This window comes from Podarcis raffonei, chromosome 6, assembly GCF_027172205.1.
Source record: "Podarcis raffonei isolate rPodRaf1 chromosome 6, rPodRaf1.pri, whole genome shotgun sequence".
In the NCBI taxonomy this organism is placed as follows: Eukaryota; Metazoa; Chordata; class Lepidosauria; order Squamata; family Lacertidae; genus Podarcis; species Podarcis raffonei.
The window spans coordinates 77,758,238-77,774,003 of NC_070607.1; the positions used below are offsets into that span (position 1 = coordinate 77,758,238).

General features: G+C 41.8%; 1 protein-coding gene across 1 annotated transcript in view; it reads left to right on the plus strand.

Annotated features, from left to right (window-relative positions):
• The window catches only part of ADA (adenosine deaminase), a 33,828-nt gene extending 20,575 nt beyond the window's left edge, over window positions 1-13,253 (plus strand). Inside the window, exons 6-11 of the mRNA XM_053394118.1 lie at window positions 1,176-1,300; window positions 2,655-2,726; window positions 5,056-5,157; window positions 5,386-5,453; window positions 6,875-7,004; window positions 9,739-13,253. Coding sequence (XP_053250093.1) covers window positions 1,176-1,300; window positions 2,655-2,726; window positions 5,056-5,157; window positions 5,386-5,453; window positions 6,875-7,004; window positions 9,739-9,843 — 602 coding nt within the window. The 3' untranslated portion in view covers window positions 9,844-13,253. The remainder of the gene's footprint in view (window positions 1-1,175; window positions 1,301-2,654; window positions 2,727-5,055; window positions 5,158-5,385; window positions 5,454-6,874; window positions 7,005-9,738) is intronic.
• The last annotated feature ends 2,513 nt before the right edge of the window (window positions 13,254-15,766 follow it).

Below are 15,766 nucleotides of genomic sequence, written 5' to 3' on the forward strand. Positions count from 1 at the left end.
ACAAGAAAATACAATATATAAGAAATAAAAGACACAATAAATATAGAGTTAAAAATCAGTGTGAAATTTTAATGTGATGGGTGTGCCATCTCCCATCTTCAACTGTCTTCAACCAAAAATCCAGACATTTCATGGACTGTCTGAATGAAGTTTGGACTACTGTACCATGGTCCACACACCACAGTTTGGGAACCCTTGGCTTGGATCAATGAAATACAGTATGTCATTTTTCTCCGACTTGTAACCATGCATAAATTATAGTGGTCCATGCACGAAGGAGTGAGTAGAGTAATGCAATAATTGATGGGATGCTAGATTTTTTAAAATAATCATGGTGCATCCAGAGTGTTTGCTGAGTTTGGTTGCATGCCAAACTTACAGTTTTCTATGAAATCATAACTAGAGTTGCTGAAAACCAAGAAATGGAAAGGGTTCTGGCAGAAACTGCTTTCCAGCAATGTTTGCAATTATACCACAAATCTTCCTCCCCATACACACACTATTAAGATGTCCTCAGTATTTTAGAAGAGGCTTATATTTATCTTCCCATCTGCTTTCTATTTTGTCTGGCAGCTGACCCAATTAAATCACACCTAACAAGATGCTTGGCATTCTGTGAACTCCTGACCTCTGGACTTCACAGCTTTTGTAAAAATAGCTATTGTTGCAAGTTTACTTTTTTCACAGGAGGCCATTTTAGGATTTGTATTTTTCTCTGATTCTGGATAGCTTAGTGGCCTGCATAATGTGCTTTCTATAGAACCATGGTGTGTGTTTTTTTAATTGTTCTCTATTAAAGCAAGGTGGGCATTTCCATGCGCTCTGGCTTCCATTACGGTGTTCCATTGTGCCAAAAGCGGTTTAGTCATGCTGGTCACATGACCTGGAAAGCTGTCTGTGGACAAATGCCGGCTCCCTTGGCCTGAAAGCAAGATGAGCGCTGCAACCCCATAGTCACCTTTGACTGGACTTAACCGTCCAGGGGTCCTTCACCTTTTTACCTTACCAACAATTGCCTGATCTTCTCAGAAGGCCTTGTCAAAGGAAGGAAACTCTGGAAAACACAGTGGTGTTTTTGTGTGACAAATATTTTCCTATACATGGTGTATGTGTGTCATTGGCAGCTGCAGAAACTCAATTGCATCCTTACAAGATTGTTGTGCTTTTCTTTCCAGGCTGGTCACTGGAAGTGGTGGAACTGTGTAAGAAGTATAAGAATGATACAGTGGTTGCTATAGACTTAGCTGGCGATGAGTTGATAAATGCTGAGACCTGCCCAGATCATCGGAAGGCTTATGAGGTTTGTTCAGATGATATGAGTAAGGAGCCAGAAGAACAGGATTGGGGGGAGCTGGGTAGTTCAAAACCCTCAGTGCCTGCCTTACATGCAATCTGAGAAGAACAACATATAAGACTCCCATTCCAGGGTTTTATTATCATGCACTCATGTAAAACTTGCTACATCTTTTTATTAAAATGGGACTGGTCTACAGGTACGAGAACCTAATCCCAACTGCTAGCAAACCTTCAGTCACAGACTGAGACTAGAGATAAGAAATGTCTGGCTAAAGCTTTCCAAATAGAAGATTGGTGTAGTTACTCCTCTCTGTAAATTCACTCAGGTATAAATTAATATGCTTTTGCTGGATTTTTTTTTATCAGCCATGTGAACAGTTATACTTAGGGTTAGAGGGTATACAGGTGCTCCACCAGTTTTAGCCAAGGACTCTTGGGTGCCACCGACTGATGCTAGGCTCTTCTGTGAAAGACTTAAGACTCTTGGGGGTGTGAGAAATACATTTTCCTCCAGACTAAAAGCTTGTCCACGCTTACCTTTTGCCCTAGTCTTTCTAGGCACAGATCCACACTTAAAACCTCTTTGTCTGAGCATTTCCCACTGCCCTGCAACCTGCACAGCTTCCTCTGTTTTCCATGTTTTGCCGTTTCCTCCCATTAAGATTTAAAGAGTGGGTTTCTGCAGGGAAAACTCGGAGGGTGTGCGTGTGCGTGTGCTCAGACACGAAGATTTAAAGCACAGACCATGCCTGGAAAGAGTGGAGGAATGGTGCCATAACATGTAAAAGTGGGAAGGAGATAGGGAAGGAAATGTATTGCTGCTAGGCTTATTGAAAAATCTTGGTATCATTGTTACCTTCGGTTACAATAAAGTTATTCCACCAGCATTTGAAGACATGCCAACGAACTTTCAAGCAGTCTCCTGTTTTAATCTCCAAGGAGCTTTTTTGCATAGTTTAATTCCACATGTTTATGTTTTAATGGAATGGTTTTATTGTGTATTTTAACAATGCTGTAATTGTGTTTTTCATTGTGTTTTTTATATTTTGTAAACCACTTTGAAGCCTATTTTGGCATTAAGTGGTATTTTGCTACACATTTTATCATGATTGTTGTGAAGCAAAAAGTGACAATCTTTAGTTTTACATGTATTTTAATAAAATAAAAAATTTTCCTCTTCGGGAGAAATACCAATTTTAAGCAGATTTTTCTATTGTGCATATTCCAGTTTTTAGCAGCTCTGCTTAGACTACAGCCAAAGAAAGATAAGGTAGCAAATGCTACCTTGAGAAATTCTATGAATCTCTAGCATTTGCCAGTCAGTTTTTATTCTCTTCCTTGTGTTCCCTTTTATTCAGGAAGCTGAAAGATATGGCATTCATCGAACTGTTCATGCTGGTGAGGTTGGGCCACCCAAGGTTGTCAAGGAGGTAAGAAGTTGTACTGCAGAACAAAAAAAAAAGGATGTTGTGTCATTGGAAAAGCTGACAATTGACACTGAATATTCAGCAAACTGTAGAATGTACAATCTGAACAATGGGGGAGAGGGAGAAAGGAGAGCTCTGTTGTGACTGATAGGTCAAGTTTGTAACCAGAGGGAACAATTTTACCTAGACTCTCCATTTCCAGCATCTTGAGGGTGGAAAGTGAATCCTATTTAGTTCTTTCTCCCTTCCATTCAACTTTAAAGGTGCCTAGTTCAAAAATTGCTAGACCGATTTGTGTGCAATTTTGATACTTTTACCTAGAGCCACCTCTCTTATCTGCAATTTTCAGACCACAGGATGCTAAGGGAGACTAAATGATTCCTCTCTTTTTTGTTACACACACCCCAAACTGTAAGAGCTGCCCTTGCAAGAAGACTTCTGCAGCTACCCTTCTGGGATTTGGTGGGATTTGTCTCCTCACAAGGGGCAAACATGCATGTATGTTTCATCTAATTCTTACAAAAAATCAAAACAGTTATAAACTGTTCCTTTTTTTAAAAAAAAGCCACCATTGTGTGGTGTAATTTCACAGGAGTAATCCATTCAGGAGAGGCAAACAGAGCTGCACCCACTTCTGTAAAAAAACAAAAAAAGTTATTTGTTGTTGTTTAGTCGTTTAGTCGTGTCCAACTCTTTGTGACCCCATGGACCAGAGCACGCCAGGCACTTCTGTCCTCCACTGCCTCCCACAGTTTGGACAGACTCATGCTGGTAGCTTCGAGAATACCATAACTTTTATATGCCTGTTGTCTTTGTCCATGGAGTTTTCTTGGCAGGGATACTGGAGTGGCTTGCCGGTTCCTCCTCCAGGTGGATCACGTTTGGTCAAAACTCTCCACTATGACCTGTTCATCTTGGGTGCCCTGCTCGGCATAGTTCATAGCTTCTCTGAGTTATTCAAGCCCCTTTGCCACGGCAAGGCAGTGATAAGTTATACCAGGTGTTTAATTTCTGTCTTCCACCCATCTCTCAAATTTGATTCTGATTTGAGTGCAAGCTGCATAGAAAACTATTGCTATTTGCAAAAGACAGTGCATTGGAGATCATAAAGAGAGGAAGGAATGTGTGAGCCCAATGCTTGTTCATGTAATGACAAACTAAACCATACTCTCCCACTCTTTTTTAGTATTACAATTCAAGGGTTTTGGGGGGTCTCCAGAAGGTCTGTGCCATACATAGTATGGCTGTGTTTCTAAATACAGTGGTGCCTCGCAAGACGAAATTAATTCGTTCCGCAAGTTTTTTCTTCTTGCGAGTTTTTCGTCTTGCGAAGCACGGTTTCCCATAGGAATGCATTGAAAATCAATCAATGCGTTCCTATGGAAACCGCCTTCAGACCAGGTCCGGGGACAGTCTGTCCCCCGACCTCTTCTGAAGGCTGGGGGGGGGGACAAGGGCTTTTCTTCCCACCGCCAGCCTTCAGAAGGCTGTTCTGAAGGCTGGCGGTGGGAAGAAAAGCCCTTCTCCCCACCTCCCGCCCCACAAGCTCCGGGGACAGGAAGGCTTTGCTGCCGACCGCCAGCATTTTAAAAGCCCCCGGGACAGCGGAGACTTTTCCGCTGTCCCAGGGCGATTTTAAAATGCTGGCGGGCGGCAGCGAAGCCTTCGCTGCCGACCGCCAGCATTTTAAAAGCCCCCGGGACAGCGGAGACGCTATCCCGGGAAGGCAGGCGGGAGGGAGCAAAGACTTTTGCCCCCCGCCGGCCTTCAGAAGAGGTCCAGGACCTCTTCTGAAGGCTGGCGGTGGGCGAAAGTCTTTGCTCCCCACGGCCAGCATTTTAAAAGTGGTCCGGGATAGCGGGAAAGCGCAGCGCGCTTCCCTGCTATCCCGGGCCGCTTTTAAAATGCTGGCGGTGGGGAGCAAAGCCTTTCGGCCCCCGCCGGCCTTCCTGGACCTCTTCTGAAGGACGGAGGGGGGCAAAAGGCTTTGCTCCCCACCGCCAGCATTTAAAAGAGGTCCCCGGAGATTTCTTCTTGTGAAGCAAGCCCATAGGGAAATTCGTCTTGCGGAACGACTCAAAAACGGAAAACTCTTTTGTCTTGCGAGTTTTTCGTTTTGCGAGGCGTTCGTCTTGCGAGGCACCACTGTAAGCTTTCAGCAGATTGTGATAAGTATACCTTATATAATAGGAGTAATAGCTCAAAACAATTTATAGAGCTGCTCTCACTTCAATGCCGTGGGCTGTAGTTATCGTGAACTGCGCAATCGAGAGTAACCTAATTAGCAAAAAGTTGATTCTACCTTCCCACCACCCCCTGTCTTTCATTATAGGCAGTCAACATCCTAAAGGCAGAGCGAATTGGCCATGGCTACCATGTCTTGGAAGATGAAAGTCTATATAAACGGCTGTTGAAAGAAAATATGCATTTTGAGGTAATGGAATGTCTTTCAAGTCTCCAACTCTGTTACTTGAACCAGATAATAGCTGCAGTTGATATTAACAGAGGAAGCTGCCTTGTATCAAGGCAGACCATTAGTCCATCCAGCTCAGTATATTCTCCCTTCACTGACAGCCACTGCCCAGCATTTCTGAGTTATGAACATAGGTATTTTAAAGGGGATGTGTACTGATTCTGTTTTGTTTTTTATATAAATATACAGATCTGCCCTTGGTCTAGTCACCTCACTAGTGCATGCCAAACCAGCTTCAGTAAGCATCCATTAATAAGGTAAGGATTTGGTTTGGGGTTGTTTTTTTATTTAATTATTCTGACATTACTTCTCACTTATTGGATCAAAATCACTACCCAGTTATCAGCTCAAATCCTAATACTGAGGCGAGCCATGAGGTTTAAGCCTCCCAGTTTGCCATCTAATAATAATAATAATTTTATTATTTATACACTGCCCATCTGGCTGGGTTTTCCCAGCTGCTCTGGGTGGCTTACAGCATATATAGCAACATAATAAAACATCAAGCATTTAAAACTTCCTGATACAGGGCTACTTTCAGAAGTCTTCTAAAAGTTGTGTAGTTCTTTATCTCCTTGGCATCTGAAGGAAGGCTGTTCCACAGGGAGGGTGCCACTTCTGAGAAAGCCGTCTGCCTTCTAGAGCATTCAGTTAGCACTTTATCTAATTTGTCTTTTCTATAACAAAGAAAAGTAACACAGTGTCAGGACTGGTCGTTGTCCTCTTCAGATCACCACACAAACGCTTCTTGTTCTTTTATAACTTTTTATTGCATATTAACAAAACAATCTTATAAACGGTTCTTAAATATTATTCCTCAGAGTCACTTCTTTCAGATACCTTCTGAGCTCTGCTTCTCCATGACCAGCCACTCTCAAAATGGCGAAGGCGCCCTTTCCTTCGCTTTCCGGCTCTTTTTTCTAACCTCCTGGCTAGAGCTGGCTTGTATCTCCCCTCCTCCCAATCTGAGCTAGAACTTAACCCTTGCCTTTCCTGAGAACAGCCGGTCCCTCCCTGTTGCTCTCTTCTCTTCAATTCACTGCTCTCCTCCCCCCCTTAGGGAATGCTTTCTCCCTCTGGGAAACTGGAATCTTCTAACTCTAACTCTTCCCTGACACACAGTATGACAAGAAAATATTCAACAATATACATTGGATCTTATATTATTCTTAAGATCTGAGAAAACTTAATATGATTTGATGTATGATAAAACATTTTTTAGTGATTTCTCCCCCTGTGATATTTTCTGCGGATTACTTGAAATGTGTTGTATCATGTCACATTATTGTACAGTGGATGCTCGGGTTGCGAATGTGATCTGTGTGGGAAGCACGTTCACAACCCGCAGCACCGCATCTGCGCATGCGCAGGTCGCGATTTAGCGCTTCTGCGCAAGCGCCGAAACCCGGAAGTAACCCGTTCCAGTACTTCTGGGTTCGGTGCGATGCGCAACCTGAAATCGCGCAACCCAATGCGTCTGTAACCCAAGGTATGACTGTACAGTGAAAAATAAATAAAAAGTATATTTGGTGTTTGGACTGTAGTTTAATGGAAATTGTCTAGGAGGTTCAATACAAGTGGGATAGAAAACAGGCTTCACTATATTTTTCCCCATGAGGAAAATGCAAATTATACTCTTAAAAAAAACCTGATGTTCTTTCAATTCTGCTTTTTTCAGGTTTATGAAAGATGAAGCAAATTATTCCTTGAACACGGATGATCCACTCATTTTCAACTCCACAGTTAACACGGATTACAAAATAGCTCGTGATTGCATGGGCTTCACTGAGGAAGAATTCAAGAGGCTGGTAAATTGGTTTCGGTTTTTTGCATTGGTTGTGCTTGATCCTAAACATCTTTGCTTTGAAAGAATAGCTTACTTCCAAGTAAGCTGTGCTTCGATCTGCAGCCAAAGTAAATCTTCTCAAAGTTACTTCTCCAAAACAGAAATGGCCTTATAGGAGCTCACCATAAGGGGCATAGAGCCACATCTGCAGCCTGTCCATTTCCGTGAATTGTACCCCACACCTGCACCAAATCACATCTCTAGATTGTAGAGGTATGGTGAGATTCTTAATGCCATATAGACAGGCGCAGTAGTCAGTCAGCTCACCACATAATTATAAGACCATTGCAGAAAGGTTACTGCTTTGTAAATGGACATCTTAATTCACAATCTGTATCTGCATATGTTCATAAACTTTGTTATTGTGTAAAGCACTGATGCACTTCAACCCATGCTCTGACTGATAGATTTAGCTCCTTACTTCAGATAATAAAATAACCAGGAAGTGGAGTGCTTCTTAACTCATTAAGGAGTTGTTGAGAAGAGTAATTCTATATAAACTCATTCAAGTGCTTATTACAGGACACAGTGTCCTTTATTGCAGCCATTGTCCTCCTCCCCACTTCATAGCTGGAGTGTTTCCTCACCCATTCTTGAAACCATTTTTAGCTGAATTTCTACTTACCCGCCCATTCAGCCCTTCTTCCTTCTTTTCCAGAACTGTCAGTTCTTTGCTTAGTCATTTTTTTTAAAATGGGCACATATCTGCCCATTCACCCCAAGAGCCTTGTTGACTTGGTATGTGGGAGCCTGGATATAATTGTTTATTTTAAATACTGTGCCCATAAAAAGGAAAAACCAAGTAGGAAGAAAGCATGTGGATATGCAGAAAATATATTAGGGGTTGACTTATGAAAACAAAGGCACAAGGCATACAAATGGAGACAAGTGCTCAGTTTCACTACAAGCCAGGAAAAACAATCTCCATTTACAATCTCTCTGGAGAAATGTTGACTCATCTTGGCAGGCACATTACATGTCAGGAGGAAAGAGAGTGCTGAGTCACCACATCGTTTAGCCAACAAGCCAGCATATGACATGTTATTTATGTAGCAGCACTACCAACATATCTGGCACTTTACAAAAAATGAGGTGATAGGTTCTTGCTTCCAGAGATCAGCAGTTAAACTGCTTCTGGAAGTCAAAACACGGAACCATCTATTGCTTGCATTGCTGCGCTCTCAGAGCAGTATTTTAGTTTTGAACAATAAGCCCACAAGGCTCCAACTTTTGTGCATCATCATGGTTTGCTGCCAGTGGTTCACACCAGCCTGGCAGGTAAGGAGTTTGGGGGGAAGAAGGCCACTAACATAGGGCAGCTCATAGTGTAGTCTGCTTCTCTCACCTACGGAGACTAACCAGGAGATGTGGCAGGTACCACCCAGCCGTTTAAAGAGGTTGAAATGTGAGCCCTTACCGCTAAGGGTCACCCCATGAGGACAGGCTGGGAGTCCACTTGTTCCTGTCTATGATCCCTGCATAATGCCCCAGACCTGAATTCATTTTGACACAGACAGTAATATGAGAACAAAAGAGAAGTATAAACCTTTGTACAGTGGTACCTCGGGTTACATATGCTTCAGGTTACATACGCTTCAGGTTACAGACTCCGCTAACCCAGAAATATTTCCTTGGATTAAGAACTTTGCTTCAGGATGAGAACAGAAATCGTGCTCCAGCGGCAGCAGGAGGCCCCATTAGCTAAAGTGGTGCTTAAGTACAGTTTCAGGTTAAGAACGGACCTCCGGAACGAATTAAGTACGTAACCAGAGGTACCACTGTAGCTGTAATGAGGAAGGTATTAAAAACTCAGAACCCTAACACTGGCAACTTGGACATGTCCCATAGCATAGGAATGACCAGCAAAGGCATAAAATTGGTCAGGCAAGGAAAACATTTGTTTGATTTTTAATGGCTCCTTAATTTATAAGCCAATGCATACCCCCCATCCCACCAGGGAGCAGGGCTGTACTGCTTTGTCGCACAGCTTTCCCCTGCCGCAGCCCCGACACCTGTATATTAGGCATGGACAACTGAAAGGAGAGAACCGTGTGCATTTCTGCACACTTAGGTTTCTCTTGGAGCTGGTGGCAGTGATGGTGGGCCGCTGGAATGAGAAGTGGGCCAAGTGATTGAAACTTTGATTTTTCCCACCAGAAGCCTCTCTGATTTCTAATACTCAATGCCTTGAGTATGATCGTGATTACAAAAGCTTTGTAGTAGTGGTAGAAAAATCTGGTAATAATAATTTGCATGTTGGAGGTCCCAGCTTTAATCCCTGGAATCTCTACTTAAAAGTTCTGTGGTAGGAGCAGCGCTGGGGAAATGCTACCTTTGACTCCATAGAGCCCTCACTAGTCCTGATAGATAGATGGATCATTGCTCTCACTTGGCATAACACAGTGTTGCATCAACTGATTACCAGATCTGTGGAATATGACTGTGTGTGCTTCTTAAAGTGCTCCACTTTGCATGTCTGATCAGGAGTATCGGGGCTTAATCCCATCTAAGTGATCAAAGCCTAAAGACTGTTTTTAAAAGGCTGACATTTTCCCACTTAACGAAAAGCTGAAAATGTAGGGTTGGAAACTGCATCCATTACTTTCACTTAGACTTGGCTAGTAATACATACTAAGACACTAGCAGAATATTCTACTTGCTGAGCTTCACTTCTGTGTTTGTTCCAATTTTTGCAGAACATAAATGCTGCCAAGTCTAGCTTCTTGCCAGAGAAAGAAAAAAAGGAGCTTCTCTACAAGCTGTATGAAGCCTATGGGATGGTACAAAGCACAGAGTTCTGATCCATATGATGCCGTCTACTCGTGACCTCTTTTCCTGACAACTTCATGGTAGTCAGAGACCTCCATTTTGTTTCTTTGAAGACAATGCACAAACTTAGTACTGTGTTACTATCTTGTTTACTATTACCATCCACAGAGTGGGGGCATACAGTATATATAAAGAACAGTATTCCTACAAGGTTTGTGTTATATTTGCCTAGAGCACCCAGATCCCATAAATAAGATGGGTGCTATGAGTTTACATGTTTGGTGTTTTTTTTAGGCTAAAGATAATAATCTTTTCAGAGACTGGAAAGTTTGGAGGAGGGGTTGCTTCTTGTAATGGCTGAATTTACCTCTGTTTACCAAAGTAGAAGCAGGTTTTAGAGACTGGATTATTTCAAGAACCTAGTTGACCAGAAGCGACAAAGAGACAAAAGAATGTGTATATACAATGGGGAAGCAAAGCATCTCGCAAACCATTTCCCTCTCTCTCTTGAAAGCTATAACTTATCTCTGGCCTTACTGAGATTTCTCTGTAATTTGTCTTCTGTATGCCCATACACTTGAAACAGAGAGAATCACAACTGAGTTTTTTCAGATGTTTAACATCTTTTAGTGGGGAATCTCTGATAGAAATGAGTGATTCACTGGTTGTCTGATTGTTTGACACAGTCCTAGGCTGGGTTTATTCCTTTCTTGATTCTGCTTGGCCTTAATACCAACTTAATACTTATTTAAATGTCATCAAATTCTTTGGAGCTAATACTTAAAGAATAGTGGTTCTGATCCAAGGATTGTTGCACCTGGAAGATAACAGTTCCTACCTGTATTTCAAGAATGCTGGGAGCGTGCATCACTATCCAGAAGAGAGTGTCAATGGTGGTCACCTTGAACGACTCTTCTGAGTCACATGCATCTGATCTGTTCATATTGGTCCCAATATAGCAAGAGATCGCTGCCGAATTGGGGCAAATTACTGTAGTCCAGATTCAGCATCTTGCCTTTCCCCAAATCAGATTTGTCCAAGATGTCTTAAGCTGTGTATGTTCAAAGAACAACACAGCACTTTAAAAAGGATTGATTTGCAAAAGAAGCAAGCTCCTTTATTCCAGTACACTTGCTTTGTCTGCTGCCTACGCTATTGGAACTGCTGCCCTTTTTTACTAGCATTTTTGACTAAGCTCTGTTTTATATAGCATAATGTTTTTTTCTTGTCTGTTACCAACAGTATGGTAAATTTAGCTAATGGTGCTAAGTTATCTGGTAGGTTTTCAACTGCCTGGTACACAAACCAGTTAGGCTGAATTTCTGGAATTGAACTTCATGGTCTTTTGATGCGCACACACACACACACACACACACACCGATCCATGGAACTGATTTGACTTATGCAAATACTTTGGTTTAACCAAGTTATGGTCAGTCTGTAAGTAAATACCTTAAAAACCACATGTCAGTGGTCTTTTGCAGAAATATAAAATATAGTATCCAGATCAAAGTAATACTTCATCACCATGCCAGGAGGCCTCATCTCGCATACATTTGTGGGATTTCTTCTAGTGATTATAATATTCTATTTTGCATCTTTTAGAAATACGTACTCATTTGTTGGAGAATCTTTTAAAAATATCCACAAAGTATCTGAGCAGATCCTTTTGTCCTTGTATTTCATTATAAGGAACCTGGAAGTCTTGTACTTGCAAGGATAAGACGAATGTACTACAGAATTTGTCTCCTAGACTCACAGAAATCTTCCACTCTGGAACTTGAAACTCCCAAATACATGTGCTTTGATCTGAACTTCTATTCTTTCCGTGAACAGAACAGAGTTCATAGAACAGGGATTTCTTGATTCTCCCTTCCCTTTGCATATCTGCTCCTAGGGACTGGGGAGCCTTGGATGTGTTGTGAGATACGTTGTGGGGCTGCAGATGGAGGAAGGAGTTGGCAATATTTGCTCCCCTCTTACATGAACAGAGCAGCATTTAAAGTGGATCTTTTAAATTATGTAATTTTATCAGATTTCTAGAAAAGTGAACAGCATTTGTGCACCTCTAAAGATGCCTCAAGGTGCTTTCAGTAGTAGAGCATGAATAGTTTGTGCAGTGGCTCAGCATATGTTAAAATACCCAGGTTTTATTTATTTTACCTTTGTGCTTCATTCATAAGGAATAGTTGTTGAGGGCACAAACAGATAATCTAGCAAAAGTGCATCTGCTGCAACCACATGTTTAGCTCCCCTTCCATAATGTTTAATAGAACTTACTGATTTGATCACGACACACCATGTTTCTGCCCACTTCCAAGTGGCAGCCAACAACATGAAGTGGCGTTGTGACATCAGAATGCAGTTGAGTTCTTCTAGATGTCATGGACAGGAGGGTGGTGCCTAAAACCTCAGTTACCATTTTCAGTAACAGCTGTGCACTTGATATAAATCTGGCTTGGTCCATAGACACATGTCTTCAGCCACACAAAAGTGAATTCACACAATCGTGTGTGTTTTCTATCGACAGAGCAGGATTTCTTATCTTAGTTTAACATTTCTGGACTGACGTACTTGTGAACATGGCTGGCGCACAATCTGAATGTGTATTAAACTGTTCACAACAAATGGAGGCTTATTGTAGGCTTCTACCCTGAGCTGAAAATGAGAATGAGGCCCTTTATAAAACGAACATATCGTTATGTTTTTTTTAAAAAATGAAAAGAATCTATATCAAGGAGCTGGACTTGCTTTAAACACTGTTTCTCTGTGAAAGGAAAGCTCTTCACAGAGCCCTTTGTCTGTTCGAGCTTATCACCAAGTAGCTCTTGACATTGCTGGGACTAGTGGTCCTTTTTTGTCTTAAGTGTGGCTGTGAAGTGTTAGTTTTGTAGGACATAGGAATGACACACATCTTTGCTTTCATCACAATGCAAGCAGGGCTTATTCCCATCAGAGATAACAGGTGGTACAGGCGAACCTAAGTCTGCATGACCCAGAGCCTGTCTATCACTGTATTTCTGATGCTGTACTACTAATTCTTCTATATAATAGTGATATAGGCTTAGGTTTACAATGTTTTTAAAAGTTCATAAACACAGCTGAGGAAATCATACAATGCCATATTTCGGTGGTTATATAGGCTGGTATTACAAAGCTTCAGACACCAAAAATATGCCTCTGATGAATGGCTTTGATGTCACTGGGTCGCATGTGAAAAAGAGACTGAGCCTTGCATAGCGCTTGTCTCCAAAAATAAGTTCTGAATGTAAACTATAATGTCTTATGTATAACCAGGAATATATATATAGGAATTATTTTGTTATTTTTATAATGTGAATGAAAAGTTATCCTTATAAATTTTTCTTATGTTGTTCACATCCTGAAGAACAAAGGAGAATTTTTATTTTGGTTTAATGAAATAAATTCCATTTTAACTATATTCATATGTCACTGTTGTTGTTGATTTCAAGCCCAAGTCTGCAAGATGTGATTCAATTAAAAAACAAAACTAGAAATGTTGTGATTTTATCTCAAAGGCAGGTACTGTCACTTGGTGGAACAAGGAGATGGAGGGATGTCCAGTTGGATTCCACCTGGACTGCAGTAGCTATGAAACCTGTTAGGGCAGCTGGATGGGCAAAATTAACTGTAATGAAGGAACTGTGGGCTAGACATCCGCTTAAGAGTGCCAATGTGTGGCTACATAACACAGAAGAAACAAGAACTTGTGCTACTGTTCTTCATGCTTCTCAAGGCCAAATTAGATGTGACACCCAATTGCATGCCTCTTCCCCAGCAGCTGGCTGTTGCAGCTGCTTCTTTTTAAAAAATAGAAATTAAAAGCTGTGAGTTTGAGTACAGGGAAGCAACTGGGGGAGGGAAGAAAGAAAAGGGTTAAACAGCACTGCACACACTGTTTCCATGTCATTATTCCACAACTACAGACTCTCGGGGATTCTTTTGACTTAGAAAGAAGCCATTGGTGGATAGCCCTGGCATTTTCAGTGAAAAAGGGGGTAGTGAGGAAGATCCCTCATTGCCTGAGGTCCTAATGAGAGTCACCATTTCTCTCCCCACACCCCAAAAGAATGATCCTGGGAAGATGCTATATCATGATGTGGTATCATTTCCCTGGGGCATAAACCCCCAACAGGAATGCCAGGCTGCTAAGCCACTGCTTGAAGCAACGGTGCAACTTTGCTTTTTGTTTCTTAAAAATAAATAAATGGGCCACCTCATCTTTAAAGTAAGCTCAGTCCTGCCTTAAGTTTTGTTTAGTTTTTTGCCTGCCCCACTCCCCAATCACTGATGCCATCTAACTTTCACCAGGGAACGAAGAGTCCTATGAAAGATGAGTGGGATATTTGGTCCAGCCGTTGTATAAGGCAACTTCCTTTGTTCTTATCTAGATTGACCTGAAATAATCCAATCAGTTTTGGAATTTGCTTTGAATCTTTTGTCCAAAAAGGACATCAGTCAAAGGGAAGTATCTTGCAAGGGGGACCAAGTGGTTGCCAGTAGATAGAGCAGATAGAACTTATAAGAGTTTGAATGGTCACTGCATCACCAAATATTCCAGCAGGTAACACAGTGCTTTGGGAGGCCAGTGTAATGCAGGCCAACAGACAAGTTACAGGACTGCCTTGGAAGGTGGTAGATTCTCCATTGGAGGCTTTTAAGGAGATGATGAATGGTCATCCTTCATGTATGCTTTAGTTGAGATTTCTGCATTGCAGGGAATTGGATTAGATAACCCTCGAGGTCCCTTCCCGCTCTACAGTTCTTTGATTCTATGAAGTCTGAAACTGAATATTCGCATCTTTCTATATAGCTACATATGCAAGATCCATCAACTTTTGGTTGCCAACTTATATAGTAAGGAACTAGGAAATACTATATAACCCGGATATAATAAATGGCTGCATGTCATTCAGTGGGAAATGCCTTTGAAAAACAGGATGTTACATGATTTAAAAGAGCATGATATTTCAGCACCATTGGCAAATGCTCTTCATATGTTAACTCCCCACTGAAACTTCATGCTGAAGTAGCTTGGAACCAGCTCACAGGGGATTTGGCTAAATATAATACTTAACTCAGGCATACTTAACAGGCTAGAAGCACTATGTTTAGCATGTCTCCTGTGATATCACAGTTACTAGTGAATAACCTACTGTCCCTCTTTTTCCCCAGTGTGGGTTTGCGTAGGAGACTGAAGCAGGAAAACTCATTTTGCTGAGCAGGGTAATTGCTGTTGGTTATGTCCCAGAAAGCTCTTCCTTATTGACACCACCCTCTAACTCTTCACCCCAATTAAAGGGCAAGGAGAAAGGGCAGAGACTGGTTTCTTATTGAAAGAGGTAACACAAAGCCTCTTGGCTTTCTGGAAGGGGAAGGAGTGACTGGCATGTTATTGAGAGAGATTGGATTGAGTAGGCAGTTGTACTAGATGATCTAATAGTCCCACTCCAACTCTTGAGTCTGATTTAACCATGGAAGAATTGAGGTAGATCAGGCATAGGCAAACTCGGCCCTCCAGATGTTTTGGGACTACAACTCCCATGATCCCTAGCTAACAGGACCAGTGGTCAGGGATGATGGGAATTGTAGTGCCAAAACATCTGGAGGGCTGAGTTTGCCTATGCCTGAGGTAGATAGCCTGATCTGACTTCTTCAGGAAGTAGGTCTGAAGAGCTGACACAAATAGTGTTGGCAATAGATGAAGTTAAATGAATTACTGGTCAATTAAAAATTAACAGATCGCTGGTATCCACCCAAATGTTTTTAAAGCATATGTGGATTGCTAATCTAACAGAAATGTGTCACTTGGCCTAATGTACTAGAGGACTGGACAGCTGCCAATGCAACACCAATTTTACAGTGGATCTGGAGGGTGGTGGAGTGTGTGTGTGTGTGTGTGTGTGTGTGTAAAACATTTCATACCCAGTAACT